This window comes from Rhopilema esculentum, chromosome 18 (genome assembly GCF_057945365.1).
Source record: "Rhopilema esculentum isolate cy_ngs chromosome 18, ASM5794536v1, whole genome shotgun sequence".
NCBI classification, from domain to species: Eukaryota; Metazoa; Cnidaria; class Scyphozoa; order Rhizostomeae; family Rhizostomatidae; genus Rhopilema; species Rhopilema esculentum.
This window is the reverse complement of record NC_142832.1, coordinates 2817789-2839027: the sequence shown is the minus strand read 5'-3', so window position 1 is coordinate 2839027 and position 21239 is coordinate 2817789. Positions and strand designations below refer to the sequence as shown.

General features: G+C 34.1%; 3 protein-coding genes across 4 annotated transcripts; 2 read left to right on the top strand and 1 right to left on the bottom strand.

The window, feature by feature from the left end:
- Positions 1–38: 38 nt before the first annotated feature.
- On the top strand, positions 39–6488 carry LOC135696681 (DNA repair protein XRCC4). Its single transcript, XM_065216167.2, has 13 exons — positions 39–417; positions 1159–1310; positions 1418–1453; positions 1857–1949; positions 2192–2257; positions 2385–2441; positions 2843–2897; positions 3177–3215; positions 3366–3402; positions 4401–4440; positions 5019–5110; positions 5645–5749; positions 6229–6488. Exons 1-13 carry the CDS (start codon positions 270–272, stop codon positions 6296–6298), a joined length of 990 nt encoding a protein of 329 aa, XP_065072239.2. The 5' UTR covers positions 39–269; the 3' UTR covers positions 6299–6488.
- On the bottom strand, positions 5312–8275 carry LOC135696686 (transmembrane protein 101). Its single transcript, XM_065216172.2, has 2 exons — positions 7902–8275; positions 5312–7092 (listed from the first exon to the last, which is right to left on the bottom strand). Exons 1-2 carry the CDS (start codon positions 8232–8234, stop codon positions 6634–6636), a joined length of 792 nt encoding a protein of 263 aa, XP_065072244.2. The 5' UTR covers positions 8235–8275; the 3' UTR covers positions 5312–6633.
- A 1922-nt stretch (positions 8276–10197) lies between these two features.
- On the top strand, positions 10198–21142 carry LOC135696679 (fibronectin type 3 and ankyrin repeat domains 1 protein). 2 transcript variants are annotated; one of them, XM_065216155.2, is made up of 6 exons: positions 10198–10594; positions 12854–13291; positions 14835–14897; positions 15925–16032; positions 16679–16821; positions 19018–21142. In XM_065216155.2, exons 2-6 carry the CDS (start codon positions 12892–12894, stop codon positions 19408–19410), a joined length of 1107 nt encoding a protein of 368 aa, XP_065072227.2. In that variant the 5' UTR covers positions 10198–10594; positions 12854–12891; the 3' UTR covers positions 19411–21142. The 2 variants fall into 2 exon arrangements, with proteins under 2 accessions (XP_065072227.2, XP_065072226.2); XM_065216154.2 differs by lacking the exon at positions 10198–10594 and adding an exon at positions 12504–12628.
- The last annotated feature ends 97 nt before the right edge of the window (positions 21143–21239 follow it).

Sequence of the window (21239 nt, the reverse complement as noted above, 5' to 3'; positions counted from 1 at the left end):
GAGGTAAGGTGGTTCACCTTTATAAGGTGGCCTCCACTTTCCATAGGATGCCCAAACAAAAAAAATTGCAAAACAAAATATTTGCCTCTGGACAGATCATAACATGTCGGCATGTACCAAACCAGCTATAGTGCTTAGGTAACCTTATCCAAAAGTTTGGTGTATCATAAACGTGTGCCTTGACAGTTTAAAGGGCATAGGTCTCACGGAAGAAGATACAACCCCTGTGGAAACAACAGTTTTCCGAGAATTTCTCTCGAGCGTCAAACATGGAAGTAAATGATGTTATGGAACAATCTTTCTTAAAAATCCTATCCGATGGGAAAAGTTATTATCTTATTACGCAGTGTCCAAAACAAGGAGATGCATGCCTCAGTTTAACAGCTCTTGATGAATTGCAAGTTTGGTCAGGTCAAGGTACTAAATTGTTTCTGCTAAAATTTACGTTTGATGATGTAATATGCAACAATCTAAAGCCGCATTGGTGGTCAGTGTTCACATTTAATACATCCTCTGGTATTCGGTACACATTTATCTCTACTTTCAACAATTTTTTACACTATTATATTGGAAAACTTTTGGCCCAAAAAGTAATAACTGGAACTTTGGGTGATACAGTATCGACCGATAAGCTCTCACTTACGGATATAGGTGGTTTATAATGTTTGTAATCTTAAAATTATATAAAAAAAAATGCACTTTTTTAGTTAAAGCATTTCCTATCAATAGAATGTTTTTAAAACAAGGATAGTAGACAATTCTGAAGACCAAATTCGGATGTTTAAGACCATTTCCTGGATTAACAAATATGTCTTGTTTGCTTATTTTTTTGTAGAAATGCTACCATTTAAAGTGTTTTTCAGTTAAAAATCAATTGAAATTAACAATGTCAACTCTTTTTGCAAAAATGTCTCTAATTTAGATTTTGTAGCACCAAGAGTCAAAACCTTTTCATCAATGTTAATTAATCTACTTTTTTGACAAGAAGAGGGGTACATATTGATATGCCATTTTAAATCTTGTTAGCATCCCAGGTTCTCTCTCTGTTTGCATTTTGGTACCTTTATCGTAATACTTTACTTGCCCACATAGAATTAGAAAACTAGTGCCAGAAATGTATTGTCAGTTCCTAAAGTAAGCCCAGTTTTTTAATTCCAGTGAATCATGAAAGTTTAAAAGACCAAGCAGTTTCTGCAGAGAAAAGTCTTTCTGACTTCCTTTCTGAGACTAAATCTGCATTTGCATTGAACAGCACCAAACGTATTGAAGAATTCTCTCTTGGCATTGAGATTGAAGACAACACTGCTGTGGTAAGTGTTGCAGTTTTAAGGCTATTGCCTTTCATTTATCACAACTTTCTGAGATTTTTTTTCTTGCATTGATTCCAATCTTCAAATAAATCTTTTGTTTAATATAGATCTCGTGGAAGAAAGTGCTAGATCAAGATTTGAAGGTATATCACCTGTTTTCCTTCTGATTTCTGTTAGATTGCTAGAAAATTGAGATTTGTTGGTGTTGCAGTGGGATTTCAAATTCCACTTGTCTATGAAAGCTATAAAAAAACTTAAAATTTCAGATTGGTTTTTCTGCTTATGCAATGCAAATCACATTAAATTTTTATATGCAATTTTTAAAACAAAACATGACTCCTTTAGAAGAAGTAAATTAAAGTCAGTAAATGGGAAATCTGTTTGGTTTTGTCACCTCAGCGTGCCAAGCCTTTATAAGTGTTCTTTGAAATCAGCCAAGCATTATATATTTACTGTCTTTAAACTGTAAACCTGATATTTTCAGCACAATGGAGATCCTTCCAAATTTACTGCCTACTTTAGTAAAGGCAAAATCTTTTTTCATAGTTCAAGCTTGGTACAGCAAAGTTACAAAAAGACAATGGTATAAATGCAAGTGAATTTCTTGATGTAGCTGTTGGCCAGTTTATGAAAATGAAGGTAACATATTCTGAACATGTCATAAAACACTGTCTAGTATTGTAATAGGATATTGACTTTAAACCAGTAGCTGCTTCTTTAACTTTCATCTACTTTGATGTTTATCATAATTCCTATGAGACTGGTAGTGATCTAAATATGATTATGATTGTGGCTGATCTATTGATTGACTCATTGATTATTTGAATAGACAGTTTGTTACTAACATTTTAATTTATTGAAATATTTCTCATTTTTTCTAGGATGAAATTATTGACTTGTCTTCCACAAAAGAAAAACTGCTAAGAGAAAGAGAGAAAACTTTGAAGGTTTCCGTTTTTATATTCTATAAAAATGTATAAACTTAAAATGTAAAGAATAATGAATGTCCTTATGAAGATTAACTTCAAATCCAATTAATTCTTAAAGAATTCTTAAATTCATATTCTTTCTTAGAGGCTGGAAGGGTTTGTTCATGCAAAAGACGAAATTGAGAAAAGTTTGTATGAAAAAGTAAGTAAGGAAAGAAGTAATTAAAATATAATGATATATAGACATTCATATTTGGTAGAAAAGTAATCAGCTTAAGTCTCCTTAGGGCAAGGTTGGAATCTCTTTAGCACATTGGGCAAAACCAAGTTGTTTTAACTGAAAAATGAAAAAATGCAAGTTTCAGTTTCAGTTTTCATTGACAAATATACCTAAGTACATTTCAATACAATAACAACTGCAAGAATTGTGCCCTTTCCAACAGGTTGGGGCCCTAGATGTAATTTCTATCTGCAAATTTTTATTAGTTCATATTATATAACTATAGTTTTTTGAAATCTTCCTTGTTATAGTTATGAATAGCATTACAAATTTAATTATTTATGAATTTACATTGTTATAGAGAACCTTCAACTTTTTTGCAGTTTGCTTTAGTTTTAAATGCAAAGAAAGCAAAAATTAGAGAGCTGAAGGAAAAATGTATGTCCTCTTTTTACTCTTTCAAAAACATTATCTTTTTAAATTTGTAATTTGAATTGATTGCCACTTGGAAAATACATTATTTTTGTCACACTGCTAAAAGTAAAATTAGTTTTCTGGTCATAAACACATAAAGCAATAAGCATGGTAGAGCAGTTTAATTTCATTTTTTTAAAAGTGACATCAAATGATATAAATTTTTTTTGGAATACAATGATTACATAACGCTAATTATTGATTGATTATTGATGTATTAACGATAACATACATTATCCACAGGTGAAGAATTGGAAAACAGTCATACAAATTCACAAGTAGGTAAGTGAAATCACTATACCTTGTTTCTATGAAGCAAGTGTCAAATCATGACATTTGGTTTTTAAAGTTAGTGTGGCAGAATAATTTGATTCAATTATTTCATTCAAATGAAGTCAAACAACTCATTCTAAAATTTTTTCCATTTTGCAGGTCGAGGAAATACAACAACAAGTAAAAGATCTCCAAGGTATGTAAATGTTACTTTGCTGAGTGGCTGTTTGAAGACACTGGAGGAATATTAATTTACTTATCTTTTTTTATACAATATAAAATTTTTACAAAAACGAGGTCCTTAAGACTATACTTTACAAACTACTGGACTACATAACAAGGACGATGACCCTGGGAAGCAAGAACCCATGACTATCCCAAGAGTCATTACATAAAACACTAAACTAACTTACTGACAAATATGATTAAATACGGTTAAATACGTTTAAATACGGATACATACTAGGATCTGTTTCACATTGGACATCAGGCCAGCACAGGCAACAGTGCTGGGATGTAGCAGCCCCTGTAGAGAGAACACCATCCGACAACCACAGTCGCCGCAACTGTCCTCCCCCAAAAGCCCCCACCACCCATAAAACCCCGCACATGTGCTGTCACAATATTACGGATATTACAGATTTACTTCTCTGTTATTAGGAGCATAAGATCTGTTATTAGGAACATTAAAGATGTTAACCGTATTCTAGCATTTTCCACCTTCTATGTCAGTATGATAATAAACAAAGACAAAATCTGAATTTTCCTGCCTGTCTGCTTGAAATTTAAGCCAAATTGTCAAATCTCTCATGTTTCAGCAGTCTCCAGCATTCTTATTTTTAGTTGGTAATGCGACGGATAAAGGAAGAGCATTTGAAATTTTACAAGATATAGTGGGAAGGGGGGGGGGAAGAGTTGTGGGACAAAGTTAGTGAATTTTGCAAAGAGACTTTAAAAGGCTGAGCACTAGATAAGTATCTGGTTATATATACATGTCTCAGAGCACAGGGTTTATATCTCTGATCTCCTGAGAGCAACGTTTGTGGCAAATCTATAGAAAATTGAGAGATCAGCGACTTCACGGTGGAATAAAATGATGAATAACAATTGTGCAAAACAATAGATCTCCAGCATTTTAAACCTAAGAAACATGACTAAAGTTATTTTAATTTTTTTTATAACTATTTCTTAAAGTGATAATTATGATGAAACAACAGACGAAGAGCAAGAAAAGGTTAGCTTGGAAAATTGTCTTTTAAAGATATGTTTGTATTATTCCTTTATTGGTCAATGGTTTTTTTTGTCAGCCAATGGTTTTAACTTTAGGCATTTCTCTGTTGTGTTTTTTTTAAAGATTGCTTTTAGATTATTTGACCTTCCTCGCAATCATCCAATTATATATTCATGTAGAGATTCATTGTACAATCCCTGACTGATTGTACAACTTAGTCAAATACAAAGAAATCTTGAATCCTCAAGTACTTGGCCAAAAGTAAATAAGGCTATAAGGCTAGCTTTTAGAAATGAAACAAAGTTGAATGTAAAATATTTTGACATAAATTATTGTCCTAGTGTTAAAATGTTATCTCTAATTGTGTCAGTAGATTAGAAAAAATATTCTTTGCCAGTAGACATAAACTCTAAACTTGAGTCACAGAAACCCAGAGAAACTGAAGGTTCTTAAAGAGGTTATTCTATCTAAAGGATTAACTTTTCATTGCTTTAGCTTGTTTTGATTTCAATAAGAACATAAAATTTTTAAAATATTTCTAAATAAATGAAAAATGACCAAAATTTCAATTCTAATTGAAGGATGAGGTGACAAAAACATTGAAAGAGGATAAATTGCCTGCCTTGTTTGACGATATTGATATTGAAGAGGCTGCACCACCACCAGCAAAAAGGTACATAGTTTATTAACTGTATATCAAATTCAGTCACATCAACATTAAACTGAAACTGAGATTGTTTTTTGTTTTTAACCCATGGTGTGCTTAGTAGCTTGTGGCTTTTGCAATTTATGTGGCTTGCTTTGTTTAACATGAATTTTAAGCAGTTTGCAGTTTTTATGGGTGTGAACTGCCTGTATTTGCTGACAGGTTTGAAATACCTAATAAGGGTAATGAAGAAAGATTCTTGGTTGTCAGAGATAAACAGAAATCTTGCAGAAGATATAAAATTGCAAAAAAATTAACAGTATGGATACAATTATATGTTTATTGTGACTGGCAATTTTGACCATCTGTATTAATTTTTTATGGTTTATAGTCCCCCTACAAAAAGCTTCCAACCCAATGAATGAAATTCATACATATTGAAACATAAACAAAACAGTTTTAAGCCCCTTTATCATTAAATTTGATTCTAGTGCTGATGTCGTTTTCTAAAGTTTTGGTATTGAAAGTAAATATTATGGTAAATGCTTTCCTACATTAAAGGAAAACCAGAGGCCGACATCAAAGAGACAACAAACCTGCAAGAGTGCCAAGGAAGATTTCTCTACCCAGGGCAGTGACAAAGGAATCACTGAACCTTGAACGAAAGTATGTCTTTTTTAAATTTCAAAGCAAAATAAGTAGTGCAAATCTTGATTTGTTTTTTCCTGGACAAAGATGTTATGGAGCCGGTGCAATTTAAGATTAAGAAAAAGGAAATTAGGAACACTGCAGTGCACTAAGGTTTAGTGATAAACAAAATTTTATCTGCTGACATTTCACTGGGGTAAAGAGTTTGACCTAAAATCTAATTTATAATAGATTTAGAAGCTAGATTTTCATAGAAAAAACATAACATTTTATTAATCAATACACAAGTTAATCATGTATTGTATAGATTTAGGCACAACTTAGATTATTTTTTAAATATAGCCAGAAACTAGACAAACCATCCTTGTACCCTGTAAATCAAACCATCACCCTATCGACAAATACATATTAACTGATTTTTAATTTTTTTTTTGAACTTCTTAATGTTTTTGTCCACTAGCACAGCACTGAATGGTATCTTTTTTTCATTCAAACAGATCCTCAAGACAATCTTCAAACCTAGAGAGCTCATCTGATGATTTTGACAAGCTTGTTAATATGATGTAAGCCAGAATCATACGCAGAAACAAAGGGACTGGAAAACAATGTTTTGACAAAATAGCTCTTTCTGTGTGGAATATAAATTCTAAGAAGAAAGCATATTACAGCTATTGATGAATTTAGGACTAGTGTGTTAAAAATTTTAAATACTAAAGGGTATTTATATTTCTCCATGCCTTCTTGTATCTTTTATCAATATAGCTGTCTTTCTTGACATTTCCTGCTTTTGTTTTTAAAAATGCTTTTTGAAATTTTGAAAATGGAAGATAGGTAGTTTTTTCTAAAGAGGATTTCCAGAGAAAAATAGAAGGAAAATTTTGGACCTAAAGAAAATGTAAATACTACTTGATGTTCCCTCTTACTAATAAGAGAGTAACAATAATACACAAATGTTTTGATGCTACAGTCATAGTCAGCCAACGAGGGATGTGAGCTACATTCCACCACATCTTGGTGTCTAAATCAACAAATATTGTCACTACAAAAAGCAGCCATGCCAGAACTTTTGAAAAATAGAATACCTCATATCCACCATAGAGGCATATGCCAACAACCAAAAATAAAGCAATAAATATGAAGGTAGTAATGGTTCCACCAGGTAGATGTGATGAATGAACTTTAAATTCTGTGGGGCTGTTCCAAATGATGACAGCATAGATGAATGAGTACACACCAAGTAACTGCATTCCGGTTAACAGGAGTCGCCTATGTCGCTGTGTACCTCTTTCAAAGTCTGATAAACCTCCGGCTACCATCAAGTAGCAACCCATAATAGCAACATTTCGAGATATTTGACGAACCTCAAAAATGAAAAGTTCAATAATGACATAAGGTGAATCATATAACTAAAGGGCATTAAAGATTTTTGAAAGAGGGGAAGCCCAAGACCAGGTTAAAAAACCTATATGACTTTGGCTACATGCAGCTGCAAGCAACAAAACACACTATCAGCTGCAACCTGAGAGCAAATGTGTTTGAGATGCAAGCAGCAATAATCATAAAGAAACGACTACAGCATATTGTGCATTAAGTCCAGCATAGCTGCAAGCATATGCAAGTTGTCCAGCCTGAGCCATAGAGTTTGGCTATCAGTTAGTAACAAAATCATTTACTGAATGTTAGGGCAGGGTCTCCCAGTGCAATGACAAGCCCTTTGACAGCTTAGACAGAACATATCCCCTCTCAATACATTCATTTAGGGGGACTCACATGCTAAAACAAGTTTGGTTAAAATTGTATTTTTTGTGGCAAGTAAATTTTTCAAAACGTATGTAAAGTACAATTGTCTTCAGCAAATTAAGAATTTGGGCCTCTAGAATGTTTTCACGTAGATTGCAAGATTGCGTCTACGCCTTAATTTGCAATTTTATTTACAAAACTTCTCAACTTTTTAAAGAAACAATACGGGGTTCGAGCCCCTTTTTAAATATAAGCTTAAAGGTTATTTCAAAGTAGCCGGTTCGATATGACCCAGACACAACCATGAATGCTAAAAATAGGTCCTAGCAGACTCTCGTCAGGTGCTATTAATTGTTGCAAACCTTATCACTTTTTCAATCTGAAAATGAAAAACAGTCTGTATTTTGAGTTAACAATATTGAATACTTACAAGAAGAGTTTCCCTTTTGCTTTTATCCAAGTAATCTTCGACTGATGTCACAGCATATTGTGCAACAGTTAACAATGCAAAAAATCTCTTTGTTCCAAATAGATTGAAAGACATTGCAGTTGCCGCAAAGAAGAACATCCCTATGTGGCCGTATGACATGGTCAATTTATTCCGGTCCACAGATAGCGATGTCTTGAGCGATTCACCAGTGCTCAACATAAGCAAAATTGCTGATGCATAAGGAAATCTTGCTAAAATAAAGGCTGCAGAAACATATACTGCCTCTAAAACCTTTTTCTTCACATCAACGGAGACTCCTTCGTATTCCGCCATCTTGCCGCTCGATTGACAGTACAAAGACGTTGTTGTTGTTGTCATAAAGGGAGAGGTGGGGGTAACAAGAAAGCTTTGTTCTATTCAAGAAAGCTTTGCTTGTGTCTATTGCTGCAAATCAATTAATTCAGGGGAAGGGGCCCGTGAACTTTTAAGTGAAAAATAAAAAATCATAACCATAGTGTATGCACGTGTGTCTCTGGCCTGAAAATATTTTTCAACGTGTCAAGTAGGTGATGAGGGGCAATTCACTCTTGCAAATAGCGTACGAGATTTTCTTTAAAACAAAAGGATTTCCAGAGATTTTCAGTTAAACCAATAGGATTTTCACAAAAGGTGTAGGAGATTTTCAAGGGTGATTTGCTCTCGGTGGGTGAAGTTCTGAGAAATACTGGATGAAAATTTTCGGGTAGCACTTGTGTGTAGCTCAAGATCTACCCTCTCTCTTCACTTAAAGTTGACACAAAAGAGATATCAACATAAGATTTTATAGTTTGATGCCAATCGATGTTAAATTGTGCACGCAAGAGCCTTGAATTATCGAGAGAAGTACACGACAAGGTTTTTCCTTGTCTCAATTGTTTTATTTTTATACTCTTTCTTATAACAAAGGGTATGCTGGAAACTGTGTCAAATGAAAGTTTCTCCAATCGAAAAGAAACCCCACGAAATGTTGTTGCCTTGAAATTATTATTACTCAATTTTATGGCCTTTGTGGTATTTTCTTTCAGATGCAGTCATCTGGCTAATGATTGCATAATTTTGCTTGTTTAATTGTGGCTTATTAGAAAAGGCAAACATAAAACTTTTAACATGAAAGGTTTTACTGACTACAGTGGCGTTGTCACGGTAGTCCACCCCGGTTTTCCCAGAAGTCAATTTTCTAGTTTCTCAAAATCCGTTTAAAAACCTGGGGGGGGGGGGGGGGTGGAGTTGGGCTGATCAGATTGATTTAGATTTTTGCACTGGCAAAAAAACGACCGTTACAAAAAATGCTGCTTGAGTAAGTTGCTTTTCCAAAATTTGAAAAATGCTAAAAAAAGGATTTTTTAAGAGTATGAAGTCGAGAGAATATGTTTTTGTCCTCCCCAATTTTTTGAAGCTGGCAACGCCGCTGACTGACTAGGTAAGCTATGTGACTAGATATAGCCACAGAACCTCAAATCTTAGAACAAAAGTGTATGGTATACATGGTGTAAAATATCACTAACGACTAGAATTAAAATATGTAGCGATTACTATTTATAAATCAGCCAGTATATGTCATAGCCTAGTTTTAATGCACTTGTGCTATATCCATCCCTGCTTTTAATTCTGAGTTAAGGTTTACGAGTTTTGAGTCATATGTGACGAGATTGAATGAGTTAACGTTATTGTTAAATTTTTTAAAGTTAGTGTTTTTGTGGCATCAAAGAAAATGGTGAAAAAACTACTATAAAATCTATCCAATTTGTCTAGAGCCCCGCCTGCCCTCACCCAATAAGTATTCCGTCGTCCCTGTTATAAGACTTGATTAAACCTTTAGAGTTTTTGGACGAAACAGCTTTCAGACAAAGCCAGATTTCTGACGAGAATGTTTGATTCTCGATTTTAATTTTAAACTTTGCATAGAATTTCATATAGGATCTTAACAAATTTCTTAATAATGTTGTATGATCAAGCTATACGAATTGTCAAAACTACACCATCTAGAAAGGCATGGATTTAGAACTTTGCACGTCACTTCGAAAAAAGAGCTGCTTATTGCTGTGTAGCAGAAATCTGTTTTTGAAAGATTGCTTCTCTTCTTTAAAGAAATAAATCGCTTTCTTTTTTGTTTATGGAAGACTTGGTGTTACGTTGTCAATGTACGAATGTAAAATTACACCGTGCATGTCAAAAGAGCGGTGAAACAACGACTTAATTGACGATTTTCCACTTTTGCTTATTTTATATAATCAGGATGCATATATAATGAACAGAAACTTCATTTTGATGAATTGCTTATCGACTGCTGGGTCACACAGCCATTGATCCTGCAACTTGACTGGGTCACCTTTGCGAGGACTTCATAAGGATGTAAATTATTCAGAGGGCACTATTTGAAATTGCGGTCAGGGCATTAGTTTTTCAAGTACGGTTCTTAATAGACGTTCAACAGAGAGTGGTACCGAAGACGATTCTGTTTACAGATTAATTCGCCCTACCTCATTTAACCAAGACTCGGATACAAGCTTAGAAAAACCATCTTGAAAACCCCGATGCGCACATATCGTACTCACAAGGAATAAACCGATTTCGCAAACGAAGAATTTTAGCCACATTGAGCAGCAAAGTGCATCATATTTACTGTGATCGGATTGCAGATAGATTAAACTGAGGTAAGGAACATCAGTAAAATGTTTAATACCATAACACTGAATGATTATCTCGATACCAAATGATTTAACCGTGGTACATTCTAGCATTCTTTCAGTATTTACTGTTTTAAGTTGTACTTATACATTTTTGCAAGATGACCTAATATTTTACGCAAGAGAATGAGAAGAGTCTTGTACCACCAAGAAGAAAAACAGAAAAGAAACTTTCAGGGTAGGTTTATGAAATTTTCAAAAGGGTCTTGTGAAGAATCGGAATATCCGCACTGTATGCATAACTTTCTTGAAGGAAGGGCGACAGAGCACGAATTGAGAATACGGGAGCGCAAAAACTGTTAGGCTAAACAGTTTCACTTTAGTTTCCGCTTCATTGTCCCCTAAGAGTCTTTTTATAATACATATTGCTAAGTTTAACAACTATAGAAAAAATGACTAAAGTTTATATTAACAATATGATAACTAGTGACAGTCTAATGAAAAGTCACACACAACAAAATAGGAATATTCTTATCTTTTTTAAATAACTTTTTTCTAAACATTTAATAACATAGAGGTCAATATTTTTACCGCACACTCGATCTTTTTTGTAGTGAATAAACGAATTTAGTCACTTTATCAAATTGGCTGAAAAAGTTACCATGGTTAGCATTATCAGAAAGAAACATGTATAAAAAAATTTTAAGTGGAAATTAGTCAAAAATTCCAAAAACTATGGATGCTGGATCTAAAATTAAAGATGCTTGCAATTCCTTTATTGAAACTATCAAATCTCAAGAAGGCAATTTAAAGTTACTAAAGAGGAAGTTATCGATCAATTCAAGACACGTGCAAAGCAAACTAATGAATTTTGGAGATTTTAACTCATAATTCGTGGCCTTGATGTTTGGATAAATAATGCAAATAACTCGAATTCAGTAAGAATGATTGCAGACACTTGTCTATAACGTGTCCAAACAGCTTTGGATCTCGTTATGTCTTTGTCTCAAAAAACTGTTTACAAAGCTTTTAAGTGAAAATTGAAAAAATAATACATTCAATGAGAAATGTATCGTCGTTGTTTTCTCTTGATTTATGCCTATATACAGTAGCTTTTCTTTAGGAATCATCTTGAGACATTCTTGAAAACACGGGTATTCGTGCCCAAAGCCCAGACCAGTCTTGGTAACAAACAAGCGAATCAATTCTCAAACAAACAGATAATATACAAATGATAAATGTTTATCGAAGAATTTAAAACTTGAATGCCGCAGCTCTGATTTATATTTTTAGGAAAAGGCCTTTTCTTTTGTTTCCTGAGATTATTAACTTGAGAAATCTTTAAACTTTGTCATATGCCTAGCCAGCTAACTGTGCTTTGGTGAAACACGACACCCTTTCGCTTGCCTCGTTTGACATTTTGTCAGGACAAGAGATGATCCTTAATTGATTCTTTCCAGAAATTGCTTGTTTTGAATTTTGTCAGAAATTTCAACTTACTTGAAAAGCTTGAAGTAGGTTCTGTATCGATCACCCTCTCTCGTAACATCTTGTCTTCCTGAATTGGTGATAACCTAATGAAAAGGAAGTTTACATTCACACTTAGAAACAGTCTCTCATTAGGTGAAGATTATACTCCATGAGGGTGCTATCTGACGATTTTTTTCTGTATAAAGCAACGGGTTAAAATATTCGATTGTACCAGATAAAAAAATCAAGGTTTGCTAGAATTCACTTAATCGTTTCAACGTAAAACTGGTCTTTTTATCCGAACTAGATAATTAATATTTAAAAAGCAGCCGTTTCATAAGTATCGTTTAAAAATAAAGACGACACCCAGCTGCCATCAGAAATCGAGAGAAACTCTGAATATAGTTAGAATAGCAGAAAGGAAATAAAAACAGAGGAGAAAAGCCTATATTATTCCAATCAAAAATCTGAACCAAAACGGGGCTAGGCTTGTTGTCATAGTAATATATTAGAAATGGCGGGTGATCATTTGGCTCAGCTTGAACAAGATTTTCAAACTCCAAAATGTGAAACCACTGTTAAATCTTTAAGGTAAAGTTTCCTTGAACTTTGAATCATTTGAAGGAAAAGCTATTAAAATTCATTCGATGTGGTTTGACTGTATTTGTAATTAGGTTTTGTAGGTTTGCTAACATGTATTCGCGATTATACACCACGCAGGTAGATTTCTGGAAGGAATCTTACAAGGTAGACGCTGAGTTTAATTGGAAGTTTGAAAAAATCTAGAATACTAGCCTCTGATTTTATTACCTTTAGGTTTTAGTGAGAGGTTTAACTGGCCACCGAGTAATGCAATGTCTGCTCCAGAGAAGCCAGACCCACCAATTGTTGGAAAAGTAACACACAGCTCAATTGAGCTTTATTGGGGCACTTACCGAAAAGATCCAGAACATGTTGGTCTTCCAGCAACTCGGCTAGACAATCGTCTGCACTATGTCGTACAGGAGGAAGAAGTTAGTTCAGGTCAACGCAGCTATGGAACAGTTTATAGTGGATTCTCATCTAGGCATGTGTTTGAAGGTCTTGAGCCAAAAACATCGTATAGATATCGACTGAGAGCTGCAAATGACAACGGTGCTAGTCCATGGAGTGCTGCGATTGAAGTGACAACGACAAAAAAGCCACCATCCAGTGAAGATCTTCACAAGGCAACAAACAGAAACGATATCGAAGCTGTTGAAAGATTGATCAAGGGTAAATTAAAATTTTGATGATATTGATTTTTTCAAAATCTATAAGCAGCTCATTTGTATTCAATTTTTCCAACTGGGATCTCAGAGCACTTCAAGCTTAGAGCCAATAAAGTTTCAATGGTACCAGCTGTGTGCTGATCAAGCAGTCAGTTTGGGTTTGAAAATGTATAACTAGAGTTGGTCCACTGATTCAGGCTATTTCATGAGAAAATTTCCAGAGAGTAATGGACTGCCCACATGGCTTACCTCACAAGGTGAAGCTCTCAAGGTTGATCACTTTTCCAGATAAAGTAAATACCTTAAACAAAATACAAAAAGCTCTTAACTTCTCAAGTAGCATGTAAGACTCACAATATGCATTCACATTGCTCCTTGCTCATTTTGGTTTCGGTTTTACTTTTATCGCCATTCTGAAAACACTTTCAGTCTATAGAGGTTTTTAAATCCAAACACTGTAGTGTATGTATTTTTTCTGATCACTATTTTGTTGCAATTAAAGTTTGGGAGAGTGGATTTTCAACCTTCTATGGTAAAATTTCAATTTGTTTCCAGGTTTTTTTGTCTGTTCCAAATCAGTTTAAGGATAACATTTTCTCTCTGAATATAAGATTAGCAAATGACTTGCAAAGATTTTCCTCTAATCCAGAGGCACCATCACTCCACTAAAAAGTTCAAGGTTGACCACATAAAGGCTTTTAGACTGCTACTTTGCACAAAGCAGATTATCAAAACAGCAGTTAGTTGAAAATCACCCAGACAACTGTCTTACCAAAAAGGAAATAAATTCTTCCCCAAATTTATACAGCATGGTTCGCAAGGTTGCTTTCTTCTTCATGTTAATCCCCTTTATGGTATTTTTGTAGTTGCATGTTTTTATAATGCATCTTACCAATATGAAGGATGAGAATCTTTCCAATGCTAAGATGCACATAAAAACTTAATCCATTAGCAAGATTGTACAGGTAAATAGCAATTCATGTAAATTATTTATTAGCCCTTTCATTCACAGCTCTAAGAGAAATCACTGTATAGATTGTTTCTGGATAAAAGCAACAAGAAAGATGAAACAAAATTTTCAAACATGATCATCCGTAGTTGAAATGTAGCTTTATTTGGTAGTTATACAAATTTAGCAATCATTGAGATTTGGGAAAAATTTGAATAAATTTCGGCAGTAAAAAATTCAATAATGTCTTTGAAAAAAGCAAGCATTTTGAAACATACAAAAAGCTTTTTCCTCTCACAATTCTCTGGATATAAAGCATTAGAATAAGGCCCTGAAAGAAAGGATGGAAAATATACCCATTTATTAATCAAAATTGGCAAATCAGAAAAAAAGCAAACATGTAGTTCAGTTCCAAAACTGTTTGATGAAAAAACAATTGGGCTCTGCCGATTGGAAATTTTTTTTCATGTTTTTCAATGGATCACTGTACAACTATATTTGATTCTATTTTGCAATGTTGGACTTCATGTTTCACACTGTTCTAAATTGATGTTTATTGTCTCATTTCTTTTTGATAATTTATGTTTTTCTGCCTTAGAATTGAATAAAGAACTTATAAATGCACCAGACAAGTATGGTTATTCTCCTTTGATGATAGCTGGTAAGTTCCTTCAAGTACCTACAAGAAGACATCTCAAAATTTTCCATTGGCTTTAGATTATTCAAAAGGGGATCATATTTTTCTCGAGGAAATTTCCAACCCCCCACTCTTATTAGGACGCCCTCTAAAATTTTCAATTTTTGTAGGAAGGCCCTTCAAAAAGGGTGAACAACTGAGGTTGAGTTGGTTGATAAAAGTAGTAGGACATTATTGTTCCGTTCTGTTTTTAAACTATCATCTTGATGTTTGACGTTTTCCTCTAACACTGCTTAGTACTATTTTACACCAATTTTTTCACCCCACCCCCCTGCTTATTTCGACCCCCTCCCCCGCTTATTGGATTTTAAGAAATTTTTGAACCCCCCCTTGCTTATTAGAACCCCCGCTTATTCGGGATCAATGGATAGTTGAAATTGCATTATCATTTCCAACATCGCTGTTCAGTTTTTAACAGCGATATTTTTGAAAACCATTATTTCAGTAGGTACAAAAATGCTAAGCTATGCTCAATCTCAAGTATCTCAGAAAACAAGCTGACAGAACTTTCTAAAACATTGTCATTGTTTTTGTATTGTTTTGTATTGTTCGCCTCTAGCGTCTGAAAGTAGTTTTACAATGCCTGCCAAAGGTCTTGGAACACTGACATCAATTTCCAAGGTCAAAACCAATCATCCCCCTCTCCCCCACGGAACAATGTTGGTTTACTATCAAACGGGTTAGGATTTTAGGAAGCACTTTCTTTTGCGCTTCTTTTATGATATTTCTCTAAATCATCAACATTGTTTTAGGGGGAAGGGGGCGGACGTAGCAAATTATTTTTCATGAAAGGAATGAAAGATATCAAATGCAGCGTAAATTGGTGGGTGTTCCAAGTACTATTGGCAGGCATTGTAGGTCACTGAAAAGCTATACTTGCTGAGCATTGTTCAGGTCCTTCCTCTCTATGTGACCATACATCGTGTCATTTCGAAATTAAGCCTTTTGAAGGCAGAAATTAAAACTGTTCTATTTTACTTTCATTTCTAAGTTCAAAAGGGTCATAAGGAAATCATGGGCTTGCTGATAAAGAATCATGCAGATGTGAACTATCAAAGCAGCAGTGGCAAAACTGCCCTTATGGTTGGGTGTTACGCAGGTAACGAAGTTTGTGACGATTCTTTTGAATATGCTGCACATCTTAAGTGTAAATATATTGAAATGAGAGAAAGGATGGTGTGTTCGATTGGTAGTTTCTTTGCATTCTTCTCCACCTGGATATTAACTTCCATTGAGCTTTAATTATTGTCCGAGTTTAATACTTCAAGTTCGCTGATTATCGCGCGAAAACTATTCCTTAGATACGAATTATTCTCTTCTGCTTTTTCGTGCTTTTTTGTCATTTTGTGACTTAGTTGGTATCATAATTGACCTGATGTAATGTTTGTGTTTATGATTGTTATATATTGGAGTTGTCGATATAATATTTACATCAAGGTTTAGAAAGTAAGTTATCTAGAAGCAAGGAACACCAAACTTTTCTAAAATATTAAAAGTAGTGACAGCGATTCTCAATGTCATATTCAACCATTGCATCATAATTTTTTTTGGGAATTGGGGGCAAATTTGTGGTTTTTTGTGAAAAGATGAGAAAAATATAAAGATGAGACACATTGCTTCGTGTCTCAAGAACTCTTGACAGGCATTGTAAATCCTTGTTTCCTGATTTTTAAGACCGTTGTTAAGTTGTTCTAGCTGAACATGATTAAATGAGAAATGAGTTACAGATTCTACTATATCTATAGGAAAATTAGATGCAGCTGAAGTCCTCTATGATCACAAAGCTGATCTGGGGGCTCGCGACAAGACCGGGTCAACTGCTCTGCATTGGGCTGCTGATGGGAAGAGCTTTGAAGTCGTGCGGTGGTTGGTTAGCAAAGGAGTTGAGGTAAACAAGTTGGAACATCCTCATTCAAAGATAACTAAGCCTCTTTCGGTTAGAAGCTTATCTTAGTTCACTGGTGGCCTTAACGCGATGAAAAAGGTTGTTCAGATATTTTTAGTGTACTTCGAATACCAAGGTTGACACTAAGGAAACATATGTATTTTCAAAAATGTCTGAAAAACACCAAAGTTTTGATTACCTGCTGGATTTGGGATTTATAAGAAATGTTTATGCAACTTTTTATCAATAACATGTTTGTTAGTAGCAAAAGGATATTGACATTTTGTAGCTTCATTGTAAGAGGGAAATGTGGAACAACCGTTTGTTTGGTCTATATATTCCAGAAAATGTTTTGTTAATTGTTTGATAGATTAGTGACAGAAATAGGGTTGCTCATTAATGTGTTAATTTAGACTTTCATTTAGCCACAGGATTCTATTAAATCACAATGAATTTATTTTTTCTTTTTAATTACTTTCTAAATTCTTTATACGTTGCATTTTATTCAACTTTATTCTGTATATTGCACACGCCGATCCATATTGGAGGTTAATATGGGAAGAATTAAGGAAAATGGTGGGGCTAATGAAGGCAAAAATGGGGTACCCCTGTAGGCACTTTACCTCCGTTTCTAAAAAGTGAGGGGACACGTGCCCCCGGTACCCTCCTGTCTCACGTCAATGGATATAAACATAATTTCATCGCTGATTGAATCAAATGCTTCTATATTTCCATGCTGTGGATTTTCGACTAGCTTCCCTTCGTGTGTGTCTTTTCAAAAAAATGTTCTTGCTCTTTTTTTAACTATATAAGGTAATTAGAAGTCAACCAGGATATTTTAATTCTCTTCTGTTGGTCATACCTGTCAAATCTGCTTTTGAAATTCAAATTGCATTTACACTTTTATAATTAAACCCAAAATTATATAGTAGGAGAAATCAACCGCAAATATGAGAAAATATTAAGACAATGAGGGTTTTGAAAGCCAATAAGGAAATCTAGAGCGTTTTGCAAAAATACGATTTATGTTAAATACCTTTTTTTCAAAGGAAACTAAATAATTAATTCCTGAAGCATTTTAGTCCGCCCAAAACACTAAATAGGTTATGAAATTATGGTTAGGCTTTATTTGAATGTGTATTGCAGAGAATTTTCTTAAGATGTTAAGCTCAAGCCAAAAACATTTGAACTTTAATTTTTATTCTGTGTTCGTTATTGTTTTGGCTAGTTTATTTTATTGTCTTTTCTTATCATTTTTTGTCTTTTTGAATTACTTCTTTTTAAATTACTTTTTTATTATATCTTAATGTAACATTGCAATATTTTCAATATCATTTCAATTTTTCTAATACTTATATTCTCAATTATTTCTATAAACTATAGATTTTTAAACAATTTTTGAGATTTTTGCTTATTTAAACAGTGTCTTAATTATCTAGGAACGGTATGTGGTTACAATCGGTTTTTTACACGTTTATTCATAATCATCAACCAAAATGAGCAACGTGATTTGGCAAAAATGCTAAGCATAGCCCAGACTAAGACTTCAAATGAAAACTTTTCTAGAGAATAAAATAAATTACAATTTTTTGGTTGAGTAAAACGGAAAAATTGCTTTAGAATAGCATACAATTTTAGATGTACTAAAATGTCGTTTGACGCTTTTCATTTACTTACATTTTTGAGTGGCCTATTTCGATCTTCATCTGGGTAAGTGATAAATCGTTCGATTTATGTAGTGTATTTCAGCCTTGAGTCAACATTTGCGATCATTACTCTGACGTCTTAATACTCTGAAGAGTGCCAAATGAAAAGCTTTAGTTTGTCTTAGGAAGTAATTTTGTAAAATAGGTAAATAGATTTAAAAGAAGCAATTTTCTTCTGCATAAAGAAAAAGCAAGCAATGTTGAATTCAGTATCTAATATTGCAAAGTGTTAAACAACGAGAGGCTGAGCTCCAAATCCCGTGTTGTTTTTAAAAAAAACTTTTACCATATGATGAAGCTTGAAAATGTCCGTACATGTCTAGGTTTAGTGTGTTTTTGAGAAGAGACGTTTTAGAACAGCAAAGACAGCAATGCAGTGTTATTTCTCTGTTTTCTTGTTGTTTTATGTTTTTTTTGACGAATACTTCGAATTGTTTGGAAGTAATATTTTCAATAACCTAGGTATTGATATTTTCATGTTGTGCATTTTTAGTTGGATAAAAAAGACTATACATCTGGTTGGACCCCTCTTATGAGAGTTGCCGCTACAAGTGGGGATGAAAATATTGGGAGAATTTTGATTCACCACGGATCGGATGTTAATTCTGTTGATGTTGATGGGAAGTCTGTTTTGATGATGGCGGCGTTAAATGGTCATATCGGCTTGGTGCGTTTGCTCATAAGCAAGGGAGCCAACATTAACAAGAGATCGGAGCATGGGAAAACGGCTTTGGACTTCGCAAAGTCATTTGATCATCGTCAGGTCACCTTGTTTTTGGAGGAAGAGTTGAAGAAGATAAAAGCTATAGAAAAAGAGAAGCGATTAGCCGAATCGATGAAGGAGCAAAGGAGCGGCTATGACCTCAAAGAAGCGATTAATGGTTGATTCATATGTTTAAACTAGCTGACCTTGCTCGGATTGTTTACGAATTTCACTGCAATCGTTGATTCTGTATCTAATTTCAGAACTATTTGTCTGCTGTTCATTATTGCATTTATTTTTAAATGCCCGTCCAAACAAGCTTAGCACGAGTGGAATATTAAGAATATGCTTGAATAAAATTGCTTAAAGCATTGTAAATCCGTGATTGGTTTTTTGCATATTGCATGGACGAGAGGCATCTATAGTAAACCTCGTATGCCATTTAGTGGCAGGTATAAGGCGAAGCTGAAGAATCCGGTCAGAATAGTCCGATTGACCTCATGTCACACAAGCCAAGGAGTTTTTTGACTGCATTAACAAATCACAGGTCGCCTAGGGTCAGGGAAGGCGCTCCTAAAAATATGACATCCAGCAAAACGTGAAAATTATCCGGATTCTTCATGTCTGCCCAAGTAAAAAATTAGCTTTGTATCATACGTCTGCGCTTTTAGGCCACTCCAGTCGGGCTGGCTCAGTTGTCAAGAATTATTTAATTACGCAGTGGAGTCCCAAGTAGTTTGTTATGACGGAAAGGTTATTGAACTGAGGATTCTTTCAACCGGGAAACTTTGTTAATTTAATTTGTTTTACCGGTAAGATAGTTTCAATGAATTCTTGATTCCACTGTTTTTGGATAGCTTTCGAAGAAAAAGGCATAGTTTTTGCTGAGAATGCACATATTAATGGTCACTGTGCAATCCCTTCAGCTGCGATGACGAAGCATAACTATGGTATAAAGGAAAATACCCGAATGAAGCAAGGGTATTAGAATCCATATATGCCAAAAATCTTGGGTGCCATGAGGGTAATGGTTTTATTAACTGAACAATCGATTACCAAATTCCTTTAATTTACCTTATTTTCAAGTTATTTGTTGGCAATTATTAGGGAACTTCAGCCCCGAGCCCCTTAACAACTTTGAGGCAGGCCCGTCGGAACCGGCTTGGGGCCCCCAATAATTGTCAATCTTTAGTTGGTTTCCTTTATAACAGTGCAATAATTGAGAAGGAAAACACTGAGCAGCCCCCTCAATATAAACTTCGTTCTGACGGCACTGTGAGGTATTTGAAGTTTCGTTCATTACTTCAATGCTTTTTAAGAAAAAAAAACCAATCGGTTTTATTGATTGTTGCTTATCAGCGTCTTATCATTTAGAAAAATATCGTTTTGTTATTATTATATTCAAGATATTGCTTATTAATAAACTATGTGTAGAATCAATAACAACATTTCTAAATGCTTAAAAGCAAATGTTTATTATACACTGAAATGAAATAGCACAAGTGCATAATCAAAATTGTAACAATTCTCAAACTCGGTATCTATAATTAGAATCGTCATTTACATTATCATCATCATCATAATCACTGTTTTTTCATCCTCATAATTATCATAATTATTATGATTATTATCCCCAAAATTATCATCATCAACACCAAGCTAAAAAGTAGAATCAGATACATAAAACAGGTTCAGCAAATCTCACACCCTGCTCAAATATGTAAATGCCCCTGTGTTGTTCCATTTGAAGTCTCCTTATCAGTGTGTTCCAACAATGACTATATCGATTATACGACAATTTCATTAGTTAGCAACTTAATATTTTGTAGTAAAGTTGGTCATGATTTTAAGTCATTTTGTTGTGGCACAATGCAAGAATGTTTTTAAATATAAAATTGAAGAAAAAAGAAAATTGTTCATGTATAATTATTAATTTGTCCCTGTTTATCAGTAAACTTCAGTTTACTAGTTCAGTTCAGTTAAAATATGTTTTGATCGTCGCAATTTCAATG